Source organism: Mesitornis unicolor, unplaced genomic scaffold, assembly GCF_000695765.1.
Source record: "Mesitornis unicolor isolate BGI_N332 unplaced genomic scaffold, ASM69576v1 scaffold22104, whole genome shotgun sequence".
Lineage (NCBI taxonomy): Eukaryota > Metazoa > Chordata > Aves > Mesitornithiformes > Mesitornithidae > Mesitornis > Mesitornis unicolor.
Window position 1 is genome coordinate 228242 of NW_010178576.1, and position 14340 is coordinate 242581.

Sequence of the window (14340 nt, forward strand, 5' to 3'; positions counted from 1 at the left end):
GGCTGACCATGTGCACCTGGGCACAGGGGAAGAAGTGTTTGATTACAAAATGTAAATAGGCAAAAGAGATTTGTTCGTTCTTTCTTAGGGGAGGCTATTTCAGCAGTGACATTTTGAGAGGCAGAAAGACCTTAAGGCAAGACATAATCAAGCTTTACTTAAGGGCTGTTAGTAAATACAGATGTTGAGGCAAAGAACTGTTTGATGATATTGAAATGGAAAAAAAAGATACTATTTAAAGGAGAGGAATTTTGAAAAGTGTAATAGAGGAGACAAGAAAATGACATTGAGTCTGGAAGCCTGAAAAGCATTCATGATAATCGGTAATGAAAAGATAAAAAGAAAGTTAATTGCATGAAGGAAGATCTACAAGAAATCTCTGTTCAGTTTAGAGGAGCTGTGTATGAAAATAAGACAAAATATTTAAAGAATTATGTACTTCTGGCTGACAGGCTTGTAAACCAGCAATTTTAAAGGACAGTTGTGTTACATATTTGGAAAACATTGCCTAAAAAGAAAATATATCCCAAACACTGGAATTCATGACCAAATAGCAGGACTAATGAAGATGATAGGTCATTAAAGGTCAGGATGAAGGAATGCTCAGTAAAACTAAAAGAATATTCTTAATGAGTCTGACCAAAGACATGTCTGCTTCAGTTTCCTATTATGAACAATAACCAATAGCAAATACATAGAAATGAATAAAAGATAAACCAAATAAATAATGATACTTAAAAAAAATCCTACTCTTCATTAGTTTGTGTTTGAGCTATTAACTCTTGCTGTATTTTTTCTTCATATGAATTTACCCAGATGGTTTTTTTAACCTCAGTAAATTTTATCATAAAACTTGTGTGACACAAAGTTCCATTACTTAATTGTGTTGTATGAAAAAAAATCTCCTTTAGGTTATTTTTTTTCTCTTAAAAGAAATAAATGCAAAGAATACTTGCTTGCAATAGCTGCCACCTATTGCAGCAATATTTACTTTGCTTAGTCTGAATGCTGATATGATTCCAAAAACTTCAAATGAGGTGCATTTAATTGTAGAAGTTTTACTTATGTAGTTATCTCATATGGTGTTCGTTTGCAATACAGCAGGTATGTTGCAGTAAAGTTCACTGAGCTTACTGAGTGCTGCTTCCTTTTCAGCAGTACAGAATTTATCACTCATCATTTGGCATTTTTGGCTTTAGATTACTTTGGTACTCTATATGATGACTCAGTAAAATGAGAAAATGGTGTTTGCAGAAATGAGGGATTAATGTAGAGGTTTAGGGAAGAGGACTTATGGCTTCAACCAGAACTTCTCCAGAGATACATATTTTTAAGCCCTAATTGAATTATAACACTTCTTGACCTTGACCTTAAAAAAGATTAGGACCCTATTTAAGTAAACTTTAAAAGACACAAGATGAATAAACCTAAGTAGAAAAGAAAGTAAAACAAATGCTTAATTCATCTTTTTTAATGATGAGGAGTTTTACTACGGAAAAACTAAGATGACTGTCACAGATCACACGTGAAAACTGTGGCAGAACTGCAGCCTCTAAAATTGCAGTCTGATGCTTTACCCCGAGATAGCTCTTATTTGAAGAGTTGCAGGACCATTTTGAAAATAAAAATGACACTTTAATTTCTGCCATGCCTCTGCTAGTAGAGTCTAACTTGTGATTCAAGGGCTATATTTTGCGGTCACCACTGACTGTGGTAAAAAGAAACTGATCATAATATTAAAAGTGTTCTGTAGGCTACATTCAGTCATTTATTAAATGTCAGAACCTAAGGGGACATTTATAACCAAATACTTCTTTCCCACACATCATTTTATAGCTTGTGAGGAGGCAAAAAGAGGAAGCTAAACTAATTTGAGCAGTATTGGTTTATAGGTTGGTATAGGACCAATCCTTTGCTCTAGATTTGACATGCATAGTTTTTTCTACAAGTTGTAGAAATGGCGAGATGGGAGATATCTGTGCACAAACATTTCATAATGTAAAAATCCAAATAGGAATTTTTTGTCTTTTATATTTTGCCGGAGAGAAATGGGCAGAGGAAGAAAAACCTAAAAGCTGATTCTTTTGTTGGAACCTCTTCCAACTGTAAGGGCTATAGTTTTGTTTATTTGTCTGTTTTTCCCATAAAACACAGTTTCTTGTTATATTTGAATGCATAAGAATCTCGGCAACAAAAATATGAAATTATTTTTTATATTTTAATTTTTTAAGCCAACTTTATTATTTACATGTCTCAAATACATGCAAGCAAAGGATTCCAAAATCTTATTTGCACATATGACACAAGTGGTAGCAGCAGCATCTAAAAAAAGCTCATATACAATAATAAGTGTTTGGTCATTTAGGTAGCGTTCACAAACCATTTTATTCTAGTAGGTATACTATTAATATGTTTTAAGCCAAAGTGGTCTTTTCTAAATTCTTTTGATGGGAATCTCTTGTGGTCACTGTCCTTTGCATTAATATGCCTGAACCTCTATGATTTAGAGAATTATTATTACTTTTTAAGAATTTTCTTAAATTATCAGTGTAAGGTGGACCCAGTAGCCTCCCGAGGGCATGCATCAATTTCAAAGCTGTAAAATTTTTTGTAAGATTGATATGTCTGAACACTGCAGTTGCATGTAGATTTAGCATTTGTTTTTCCCCTAATGGAAAATTATTTCTTTTTAATGAGGAAGGAAAGTTTTAGTGCATGGTTTTATACCTATAATGTTCCATTATTTAAACTTGGGAGTCATACTATGCAGTATTTGTTCCATCACTTGAAATGTTTGAAGTACACATGGGACAAGCTTTTGGCAATGTTTATATATGTTTATTCCAAGAAAGAATGAAAATTTTAAACATTTAAAGATAGTTGTGAGGACTGACTTGCGACCTCTTATTTGAACTCAATCCCTTTGCATTTATTTTTATTGTTCATAAGTATTCTCTTGAATATATTTAGAAAACTAGTGGTAGTGTTTGACTGCTTTTTTTTCTTGGATGAAATATGAAAAATAGGATTTGAATGTGTGAATTTATGAGATTAGGTGACACTTTTGCCAAGAAGGCATGTTATCCATGTTAGAGCTACATTCCAGGATTCATTGCAACTTTATGGTTTCCTATATTCCTCATTAGTGTCAACTGTTTATTTATTTCCACTCTGACAAACCTATTCTATGGTATTATTAACACTAAATGGCATCATCATTTCAGCACAGGTGCTTTCATTTCCATGTGTGGTAAAACACTCAATGGTCTTACATACTACTTTGAATAGTCCTTAACGTGCTTTGGGACTTGTATGGATAAAAGGCAGTGTATAATTCAACAAAGAATTTCTGGTCTTTCAGCCTTGCGTAGATTTAGGATGTTCTGTGCTATAAACCAATAATGTGAAAACACTGGAATAGGCTAACGATGAATTTTAACCAGAGAAACAAACTGTGTTGAATTGCTTTGTTCTCAGTCTTGTAGGACATAACGACTTTTTTCTTACCATCTGAACTGCGAAATGCCTAAAGCTCTCAGAACTTCTTCCTACAGGTGTCCATCTGTAGCTTGAGACTGGATAAAATTAATCTGATACCTGTCTTGGATCCTATCAGTGCTTTTTTCTTTTCCCCTGACATTCTTCAAAAAGCTCAAAAGTATAAAAAGAAAAACATAAGAGGAAAAGGAGACCTTAAAACAAAATTTTGTACCTTTTCACTGAGACATTCTCTCAAAAAAAATAGGAACATTCAGAATTGGCCTTTTCTCATTTATGCCTTGGCTACATGCTACTTCACTCATACAGGAAAATCATGTTCTTCTGATGTCTAAGTACTGGGACTACATAAACTGCTGAGTGGAGGTGGTCTGCAATATGGGCTGAATGAGTGCATTTATCACCTGTGAAATCTTTTTGTTCCAGCTGTGCTGAACTCTTTTCCGTATTTTCTCTGAGTGTGCTTGGCAGCCATAATCAACACATTATTCTTCCAGATAGTAGCAGCTTCTGTGGTCTAATGTTGATTTTCAAACAACTTTTCACATGTTTTTCTCTTTATTTAAGAAACTTTCTCTTTAGGTCCTCAATTATTAGGAACTTTGCTTAGACAGGTAGTGTCCTGTTTCTGGCTATTCTTAGTGAAAAGATTTATAACAGCAGCTACAACAGATAAAGGATTTGGGAGATACAAAAATTCTTGTATAGGGAAGAACTCCTGCAGTGTTCTGTTACTTTAAGATACTTAACAATTAGATTAAGATGGATAATTTATGCTTCAGCAAGTTTTTGTACCTTTCACGAACTTGTATTCCTTGCAAGAAGAATCAGATTCAGATATTTCTGTCAATATGACTGTGCTGCAGACTCTCATTTAACTAGAAAACACCTTCTTGCAACTGTTCTGTGAATAGATGTCATGGTTTAAGTCACAAAGCTTCTATACAGTTTAGTTAATTTCAGCAAACACAAGTATATCCTGGTCACAGAATCACACAGAATCACTGAGTGTTAGGAATTGGAAGGGACCTCGAAAGATCATCCAGTCCAACCGCCCTGACTGGACTGTATGGCTTGAAATATCTCTTGTATATATTTTCCAACATCAAACGAAACACTGATGTTTTACCAAAGTGTGATCTTGTAAGATATGTTATTGAATTCCTCTTTTACCATGCCACAAATGAGCAGCAACGTATGACCTGGCATTAATTCCTTTGTAGTGTTCATGTGATATCACAAAGCATCTGAAGTCTGCTTATGTGGTTTATGATGTCACAGAATTCCTGGAAAATATTATTTCTTCGTAAGTAACTGCAGCTCATCAGTTGTTCTAAATATAACCTTCACAATAGCAACCATCTGCTGAGAGCCTGACCACTCCCCTCTTTTTTTCCTTCATCACATCAAATTAGCGTGAGGATGATTTCATATACATATGGTTTGAATACTGCTAACAAGGCCAAAATGCACTCTGAAAGCCACTGAAGGAACCTTTTAGTAAGCTCTGAGACACTGTCCAGAAAATTTTGTTTGTTTTCAGTTTACAAACTTTCTGAACAGCTGGATGATGATACTCCGAATTTGCATCTGTAAGATAGCAAAAAAAAAAGGAAAAGTAAAAGGTTATTTTTTTAACTGAAGGTGGTGACAAGTTGCCATGTCTGTTGCTGTTTACTTTGTATCTACTTGTGTGGTAAAAGTAGCAAAGTGTGGGGGATTATGACTGCAATTAACATTTCACAATCACATCCCATTTAGCAGTTAAAATTTTTATGGCCTCACACTTCCTGCAAAAGTCGTAATAAAGCTTTCAATATGTGGGAAGCACAAAGTGAAGATAGAATCATGTTGCAAAAAGGAGTATTGGTGTATTAATTAAAAGATGGTTCTACTCGGAAGAAAGACTTCATAAAAATAACAGTTTAGGATTTTAGCCAATGACTTGCAAATCAGCTTTGCTCATTTTACATGAAAAAATAAGTTGTGGAGAGAAAAGCAATGGATTTTCTAGTGACCAGTCCGGCAGAGTCTGCTTGGAACATGGAAAAATGAGTTGTGGCTAAGGTATTGCTATAGATGATAGAGACCTAATAGGCCAAATATTCCCCTGAGCTTTGGAACTCAGACCCCTAAAATTATTTTCTTTTATGCTTTAGTATTTTATTGCCTCTGTTGGGGTTAAACAGGTGTGACTAAAAGCACATTTTGAAATACATGAAGTTTTGCTGCATAACGAAACTCAAGTTTGCTTAGAAATATTTATTCTTCAGTGTGCTGATTTCTTCTGCTTCTTTCATACAACCTTTACTTTGTGCTTTCATAGCTAGACCTGAATTAATACTCGATCTGGCTTAGACTTGTCTGCAGTGTAGTGTGACCAATGCCATCACTGTAGTTCAAAATGTCCTTAGATATCAATTCTGTTGAGAATGTCCTTAAATATTAACTCTGTTGTGAATTTTGAGCTGGAAAAATAAAATATCCAGTCCTGCTTCACAGAGCTGCAAATAGTAAAATCCTAGCTCTCCTAGTAAAAGAAGTGAAGCTGGCTCTGGTTATTCATGGAGTCAGAATTGCTGAAAAAAGTACATTTTAGCAACTTACAACTTTTTCTTAGTATAACTGCATTTTAAATATGTTTGTGAGTATTTCTTGCTTTTCAAAGCTTGGCAGGCCTATACCTTTCCCTGAGCCTGTTTCTTTTCATTGCCATGCTACAAGTCACTGCCCCTTCATTTGTTGAGCTTCACCTCTGTAGATAGCATAGCATGTGACTGCACTCTGATGCTCTGAATGATCCTTAGAAACCAGGCAGTCAAGCAGTGGATTGCCTATGTTATGCCAAAAGTCCTCGTCTGTATAAAATAAATGATCAAAATTAGCTTCTCCCTCTCCCCCTGAGCTTGGCTTTATTAGGTAAAGCAGCCCAAAATAAAATAGTGCTAAGGCTTTAATTTCATTACAGAATTTTTACCAACACCTACAAGAGTATGCTATTTCTGCACACCAGCAACTAGTTCACATGCTGTATGCTGCCATTTTCAGTTATTCTAGCAGAACTGCTTTCTACAGCTGACTGAATTGAGAAACTGGTCCATTTTAAATTTCTATGGTTTGCAGACTTTTTTTTCTTTAGAGGTTTGTTGGGTTTTTTTTGAGCTGGATCAGTTCCCAAAAACAGTCCAGTTGTGCTGGCACTATTAAGGCTGGGGAAAAAAAAGTTGGGAAATGGAAGAGGAAACAATTCAACCAAAAAGTATAGCTGTTTGTATTATTGCTGGTAAAAGAATACTGAGCTTGCAGTCTTTCTGTTGAGAGCTGTCCTTTCTGGATTAACAAGACAACATCTTCAACACCTGCAATGGGCAGCTATTTTAACATCTAGAACGTTTCATACCAAAGCAGGCTATGGAGGAAAAAAAGCAATATGTTTGTATATGTAGTCTGAATCACAGGGTATGCCTAGATAAATACTTAATCTAGAATAACAGGGTAATAAAGTATAAAAGAGATTAATGTATACAATTTAACCAGAATTTTTTTAATCTTCTTTTTTAATCAGCTGTTAGTAGGTATAGATTCAGTTGCTAACTCAGTAGTATTTATTTATTTATTTATTTCACTGCCTTATCTGCCCCAACAACAAACTTGTAATAGTTTATAAGTAAAAATACTATTTGTATGGTAAACTTCTAATCTCTGTATATATTCTAAAGCTTTAGCCATTCATAAAATAAGGATAATAAGGAATTCTTTCAGGTTTAATTGTCCCTGGAGAGCTTGATAAAACTAAATGAAAGGGGCTTTAGATGAGTAAAGGGTTTTTTATATGTTGTTTAAGAAAAGAAAGGTGGCATATGGTTTTCTGTTCTGCATTTCTGTTCTGCATTTCAAATATATTTGGAACACCACTAAAGTCATACTAAATCTGAACGTCTCTAAAAATTGATCAAGAAATTCCATGTGTCTAATTAAGGAAGTATGGCAGTAGCTATTTCAAATAAATATATTTAAAGCTAAACCTTTTATGAGAACTCTGTCCTGCCACGTATAATTCCGATGCTGATTTTGTCAAGTTCAATTTTTTCATAAAAGTAATAAAACTGTAAGTCTAAAGCCTCATAGAAAGTTATAGTCTTAGTTACACTGGTATCTAGCTAGCCGAAAAAAACCCAAAACAACCAACCAAAAAAAACAAAACCCAAAAAAACTTAAAAATGGGCTTACTAATGGGGAACGTGGTAAACTCTTGGAGATCAGCAATTAGTATATTTCCCTCTGATCAAGGTGCCCTTTTCTAGCAGTATTCCTCAGCTGCTCAGTAAGGCCAGCTGCTTTGCTGATGTGCTTACTGTGAAGGTATCTTGGAACAAGGATAGTTGCTTGCTTGCTTGCAGTGGAATTTGTCCAGATGAAAATTATCAAAGTATTTGGCCAGAATGTGATTGCCAGGTAAAAGCTTTTGGGTTCTGCTTGCATATTTATAAAAAGTGTAGTATGTAAAAAAATTGGATAGGTGATTTAACTTTCGAGATTTTTGAACTATGAAAAGCTAAATTTATTTATTAAATGGGCATTGTGAACTCTTTCTTCCTTTTCATTGTAGACACCAATGAATCAAGCCTCAAGCCGATCTCACTGCATTTTCACTATTCACATCTCCAGCAAGGAACCTGGATCTGCAACTGTTCGATGCTCCAAGTTACACTTGGTAGACCTTGCTGGATCAGAGTGTGTTGCAAAGACTGGAGTTGGAGGTCACTTACTGACAGAAGCAAAATATATCAACCTGTCATTACATTATTTGGAACAGGTAAAATTAGAATACTGTGAAATGTTTCTTCTTACTGCATTCTCGTTTAGCAATGTGTTGTTTTATTCCTGTCCTAATGTGAATCTGATCTCTCTGAGACAGGATTTACCTTTGTTAGTGTATTTCTGGAGAAACTACCATAATTGGTTATACCAGTAGGACTCATTTGCAGTATAATAAATCTCCACAAACTTTTGTCATTCAGCTGTTTTTAATGAAAAAGGTTTAGCTTGTTGATTTAAGGTACACCAAAATCCCTACCCACTTTGCACTGTTGCTTCTTATTTTTCCTCTTTGGAAAAGGCAAATAGCGAAAAAGTAAAGTAGTGATGGTGAATGGAAATATTGAAGATGAAGCATTCTAGTAGAAAGATTTGGATAACAGGGTGGGATTTTTTTATTTTTACATTATTATTATTATTACGGATTTTGTATTATTTCCCCTTCACAGATCTGATATAGTAATTTTCCTTTCAGAACTAGAAAAAATAAGATGCCTCATAATTTCTGTGAATGTGAGAACTGTGATGACAAAGGCTGTTCATTCTCACTAATACCTTCTTTTCGAATATGTCTTCTTTTCTTTCGACCAAGTTTATAGGCATTGTCTGTATTCCAGACTCTGTATTTGTAGCATTGCTAAAAGATGTTTATGCTTATTTATAAACACTTACTGCATGTTACCTGTATGTCTCCCTGATCTGCTGTGATGCTTTCTGTTCAAATTCTGTAAGACTCCAAGTAAGGGTTAGAAACACTTGGCAATCAATGAAATCTATTCTGTGGATGCTGTGCTATGAAGTTGCAATCATTGAAGGTTTTCAAATGTGGGTTTCAGACCTCACACCTGTAAGAGAAAAGAAGTTCTTTCTAAATTTGAATAGATAATATTGTTTTCACAATATAGTAAACCCGGTTCCTGTTGCCAGAAATTTGCTGGGGGTTTTGAGTTCTGCTGGAGAATACAGTATTTTTTTCCTAAGACTTCTTTGAAAACCTTTATATATGGCAACAGCAGGTCTGTGAGGCTGTCATTTAGTGGGAGTAATGGTGGAGAGGAGAAAGAAAAAAAAAGGTTAAACTCTGAAATTCAGATTTATTCCTTTTAATTTATACTCCAGTATGTGTTATTTAGAAAAAATTACAGTTGAGGGAATCCATCAAAACAGAAAATTTTGAGGGTTTTTATATGTGAAAATTCTTTAAAATTAAGATTAGGAAATATAACTGATGGCTCTGCATACTGAGAAGAAGGGTTTTTTGGGTTTTTTGTGTGTTTTTCTTGTAACAAGAACAAACGTCTTAGATTTCCTTTAATCAAGTATATTTCATCTGTCAAAAGAAGTTTAGGCACAGCAGGTGGCAGTCAGTCATTTGCTATTATACTGAATTTTTTTCATACTATTGTTTGAATTTTACCTTGAAGTAAAATGTCTGTATTTCAGTTGTACTCATGAGAAGTGATAAGGGTAAGTGACTCTAAAATAGACCTCTTCAGAATAAGACAAACTCTGCTCAGGATCCTTCTTATTTACTGAATGATTTTTATGTATTTGTAATGCATCATTTCATGAGTTTCTATGAGATTGAATTTAATAATCAGTGTAGTGTGCCTTGAGATATTCAGATTTGAAGTGCTGTAGGAATGTAAAATATTAATATTTTTTTCATGCAACTTTTATCTCTTAGTTCAAAATAAATACAGTTGGAAATAAGTGTGTTGGGTTCTGTCTAGGATTGCATATCATTAATAAAAATGTTTTCTAATATGGAATGGAAGACCAATGAACACAGTAAAAAAATGTCTTTCTATTTAGTGGGGATTGGCCCATTCAAACTTGACCTTTCAGTGACTAATGTTAAAGTACAAGCCTTCCTCAAAATCAATTTATTTACATACTCAACTATTCAATTGTCTACTAATGTGTTAGTATTGGGTTATGCTATTTCTAAACAACTTGCATAATAAGATAGTCATGTAAAATTATTGGTGTCAGGATGACAGTGGGAACACAGTTCTGTGTTAGCACACTTGGTTTACTCATTAAATATCCACAAGGCGCTAAGAAATCTTAAAAAAAAAAAATCATCTGCACTTTTTATCCAAATCCAGAGCAAAAGTATGGTGAGATAGTGTCATGCAGTTGAACTACAATGGCAGTAGGGACAACTCAGTCTCATTGTCCGTGGCAATTTGATACATAGGTGCTCATAAAAGTCTCTACTACCGTATCTGGGTAACGTTTGTTGTCTTTAAGATGTAGTAGCATGTTCTTGAATTATAACTTAACTTAACTGGAGAATGAGGGGGGTCAGGTAGGAATCTGGAAGGATTCTACAGATGCATCAAAGGCACTGTCAGAGGTCTTGTGACTGTGGACAGACAGCAGGAAAAAAGGAGACCTCTGGAGCTGGCATATAGCTTCAGAGCATCTGGTAGACTAAACAGCAAGATATAGATATATCTGATAGCTCTGCATCTGCAGGTGATGGAGCTCAAAATCCTCATCTCCTGAGGAGACACTGAGAACATGTCCTGGGCTCCCTGTTGGCATGAGGTACTGGTGCAGATCTATTGCCTATGTGAAGTTACTGCTTGCACAAAGGATGTGGAGAGGAACAGGGACTCTTGTGCACACTTCAGATCATATCATAACCACTTGTGAGTCTCAAGCCTTTATGTTTAACAATATTTCCAAATGTTTTGGTGAAGTTATTTCTGAGTGATTGTACCTGTTATATGCTATTATATTTTATATAGGATGTGATTGTACAAAAAATGACAATATTTCTGACAGCTTCCACATTTAAAAAAATTCATTATGTCTTAAACTGTTTTGTTTCTTTTTTTTACCACTCAAAATGAAACTTTCTGCCTTAAATTGTGTTGATTTAAATCAGCATAATGCAGTCCTAGTTAACATTATTAAGGCCTTTTAAGCTTAGACCTACCAGTATTTAAAAAACAAAACAAACAAACTTTTTGATATCAAAAGCATAATAATACCTTCTTTTTGATAATGTGGAAATTATACAGTTTTCTAGTTATCACACTTGATTGGCCATTAGAAAATTCAGGTTCAGATCCTATACAGGTGATCTCTGTCATTTTGTGAAAGAACACCGTTTTGCTGTCTTTCAGATTTCTCTTAGTTCTTTCAAGATTCCTTGATTGGATATCAAGATTGATTTAGTGATTTAGGTGAGGTTTTACTAAAGGAACTTAAAATCATCATCATCTGTGTTAATGTGACTCTGTCACAGAACAGTACATCATGAGAGCTGGTCACAGCTTTTCAGTGCCAGTGTATGAGGGTTCAAATTCTACCTGGGCTGCAGACTTCCTGCATGAACTTCAGAAAGAAATGAACTTCTCTGTAACACAGTTCCCATTTCTAATGGAAATAACATATCTTCCCTCAGGCTCTTTTCAAATCTTGTATATTCAGGTTATAGTCTCTGTGTGGCAGAGTCTGGGTGTCTGCTTATTAACGTATATGTTAGACTACTATGAGATTTCTATGCAATATCAGAAACTGAGGTATAACATGTTTCCATTTAACAAGTTGTAATATACAGAATTTGAAAACCTTGATACAGGAATGAATTTCCAGATCCCTTTAAAGATAGTGATTTTTATATTATGCATTTGTCACTCTCAGGCCTGCTAGTGTAAGATTGATATTTTAACTTTCTAAGGACTATTAAGAAAAACTATTGCCAACAAAAAAGTTGCTGCAAATTTTTCTAAAATAACAATTTTCTTTAGTAAGTGCAGCATGAGCAAAATATATGCTGGTGTGTAACATTTATTAAAGGAAAAACAGCTCCTAAGCATTTAGGATAGCTTGCGCAACTCATGTAGCTACCATTTGTTCAGTACAGTTCTTGTCCAGTTAACAGTTCAAATCTTTTCTATCACAACAAATCATGGGGTAATCTTTTTATTTAATAATAATAAAGTCCTATAATATAAGCAGCTGGGAAGAGAAACTGAGAATAGCAGGTGTACCATTTCCTATATACATATATATTCTATATGCACATATATTCTAAACTAAATTATTTCTTTCCAGTAGTACGCTGTAATCATGCACCCTTTTATTTATGTTTTACTTTTCAAGACATTTTCTCAGAAATAAATCTATTGACCCCTCTAAGAACAATGTGCTTTAAGAAGGTGTAATTTTAAAAGCATGCCTTAGCAAATATTAAGGAATTTTTTACTTGAATACTATCCATGCTTTATTATTATGATAGAAAAAAATATGAGGAAGATTTTCAGTAAGTTCTTGTGTCTTAGAAATGGCTGTGGTTTTTAGTTTATTGTGTTCAGTTTCTGTGTTGCTGAGAGGCTGCAAAGCTAAAGTATGAGACATTTATTTGGTGTTTCAGGTCCAGGTCCTACAAAGTCATATAAACATGCTGAAATTTAAGTTGAAATTATTTCAATAAAATCAGTGGGTTTGCAGCTAACTGGGTGTATGAGCAGAGTTTTGCTGTATCACACGTTTAGGTTTCCAAGCAGATTGTTTTGTTCTCTTTCTTTGTTAATCATTAATAAACATATAAAGTTAAATGTCTTTTCCTTTCTTACTATTGTTTCAGGTAATAATTGCCCTTGCAGAGAAAAACAGGTCCCACATTCCTTACCGAAACTCTATGATGACTTCAGTGCTAAGAGACAGCCTGGGAGGAAACTGCATGACTACCATGATAGCAACGCTCTCTATAGACAAAAGAAACATAGATGTATGTTATTTCCATCTGTTTTCAACAAAAATGTTTTCACTTCTTTAAAAATCCTGCCCTTTTGACTTTTATCACAATTTGCAATTCAAGTGTGCTTGCTTTTATTCTTATCCTTACAAAAAATATCTTGTTCTCAGAAGATATTTTTATCAGTGGAAACTGCAGTATGATGTAGACAAATCCTTTATGAAATGTACTTCTTTCTGAGTAATCTCAAGTCAAGGAGCAGTTGGGAAACAACTTGCACCTAGTAATGAACTTTTTTTTTTTTAAATTTGCTGTTTTCTGATTAATATGTTGTTGAGCTATGAAAGGCATTTCCAAGGAATTTTTCATGGGACATATTGGTAAGATCTATAAGTAGATGATGGATTACACTGAAAGTCTTCACAGAATTTCTGTAGACTTCTTTGGAGTCGAGATTTCGTTGAGTACAGTAGACAACTGGAGAGGTCACTGTTGGAGGAGAGGAAATTGGGAGAAGTGATTTGAGATTTTTGGAATGTTTTTATCTCCCTTCACCAATTTCTTGCACTGGAATTATACATAGTGAAGTTTTCTTCTCTTTGGTTACCAAAATATGTTACTATGTGAATACATAGAACCTTGCTCAAAACAATTTTTCATCTATTTATTTCCTGATTTTCCATAATATCAAAGTGTTCTAATACAAATAAAGAAAGAAAAAAAACAACTAGTAAGCCTGTTTTCTGAAATACAGTGGAAAGCATTATACGAAAACTGTACTTCATCTAGTTAAGACTCTTTTTTCTTTAGAAAATGGGCTTTGCTGTTAAATAAAAACAGATTGTTCAGATCTGCAAACATGTAATTATGCAAGCATGATGTCTGGTTACAAATGCAATTGTATAAATTTGTTAATTTTTTTTCAGCCATGTGGGATAGGCAGCCTTTCGTATATCAGTTCATCAGGTGTATGTGTCTCACGTTGCAATCTGAGTTTCTGTGTTGGGACAATTTAGCCCAAGTATCCTGAACAGGCTACTGACAGTTTTCTTTTCTTGTTCAAACATATGCCATCTACACAACAGACCAAATTCTCCAAAAATAAATTAAAAAGTCCCTAGCCTGCTCCCCAGAAACTGATATGTGCATTAGGATAGATGTTATCTCCATTATGAAACATTAGGAAATGTCAGAATTGGGATAGCTGCATGATTTTAATTTGGAATTCTGTGAGCCATTATGCACAGTTATGTTTGGTTTGCTTCTTTGTTTTTTGGTTGTTCTTTTTCATTTGGGTTTTTTGTTTC

The 14340-nt window shown here is 34.3% G+C and overlaps 1 protein-coding gene across 1 annotated transcript in view; it reads left to right on the top strand.

The window, feature by feature from the left end:
* The window catches only part of LOC104539076 (kinesin-like protein KIF6), a gene marked incomplete at its 3' end in the record, with an annotated part of 45383 nt that extends 32317 nt beyond the window's left edge, over positions 1–13066 (top strand). The window contains exons 7-8 of the mRNA XM_010182511.1: positions 8108–8314; positions 12923–13066. Coding sequence (XP_010180813.1) covers positions 8108–8314; positions 12923–13066 — 351 coding nt within the window. The remainder of the gene's footprint in view (positions 1–8107; positions 8315–12922) is intronic.
* Between the last annotated feature and the right edge of the window lie 1274 nt (positions 13067–14340).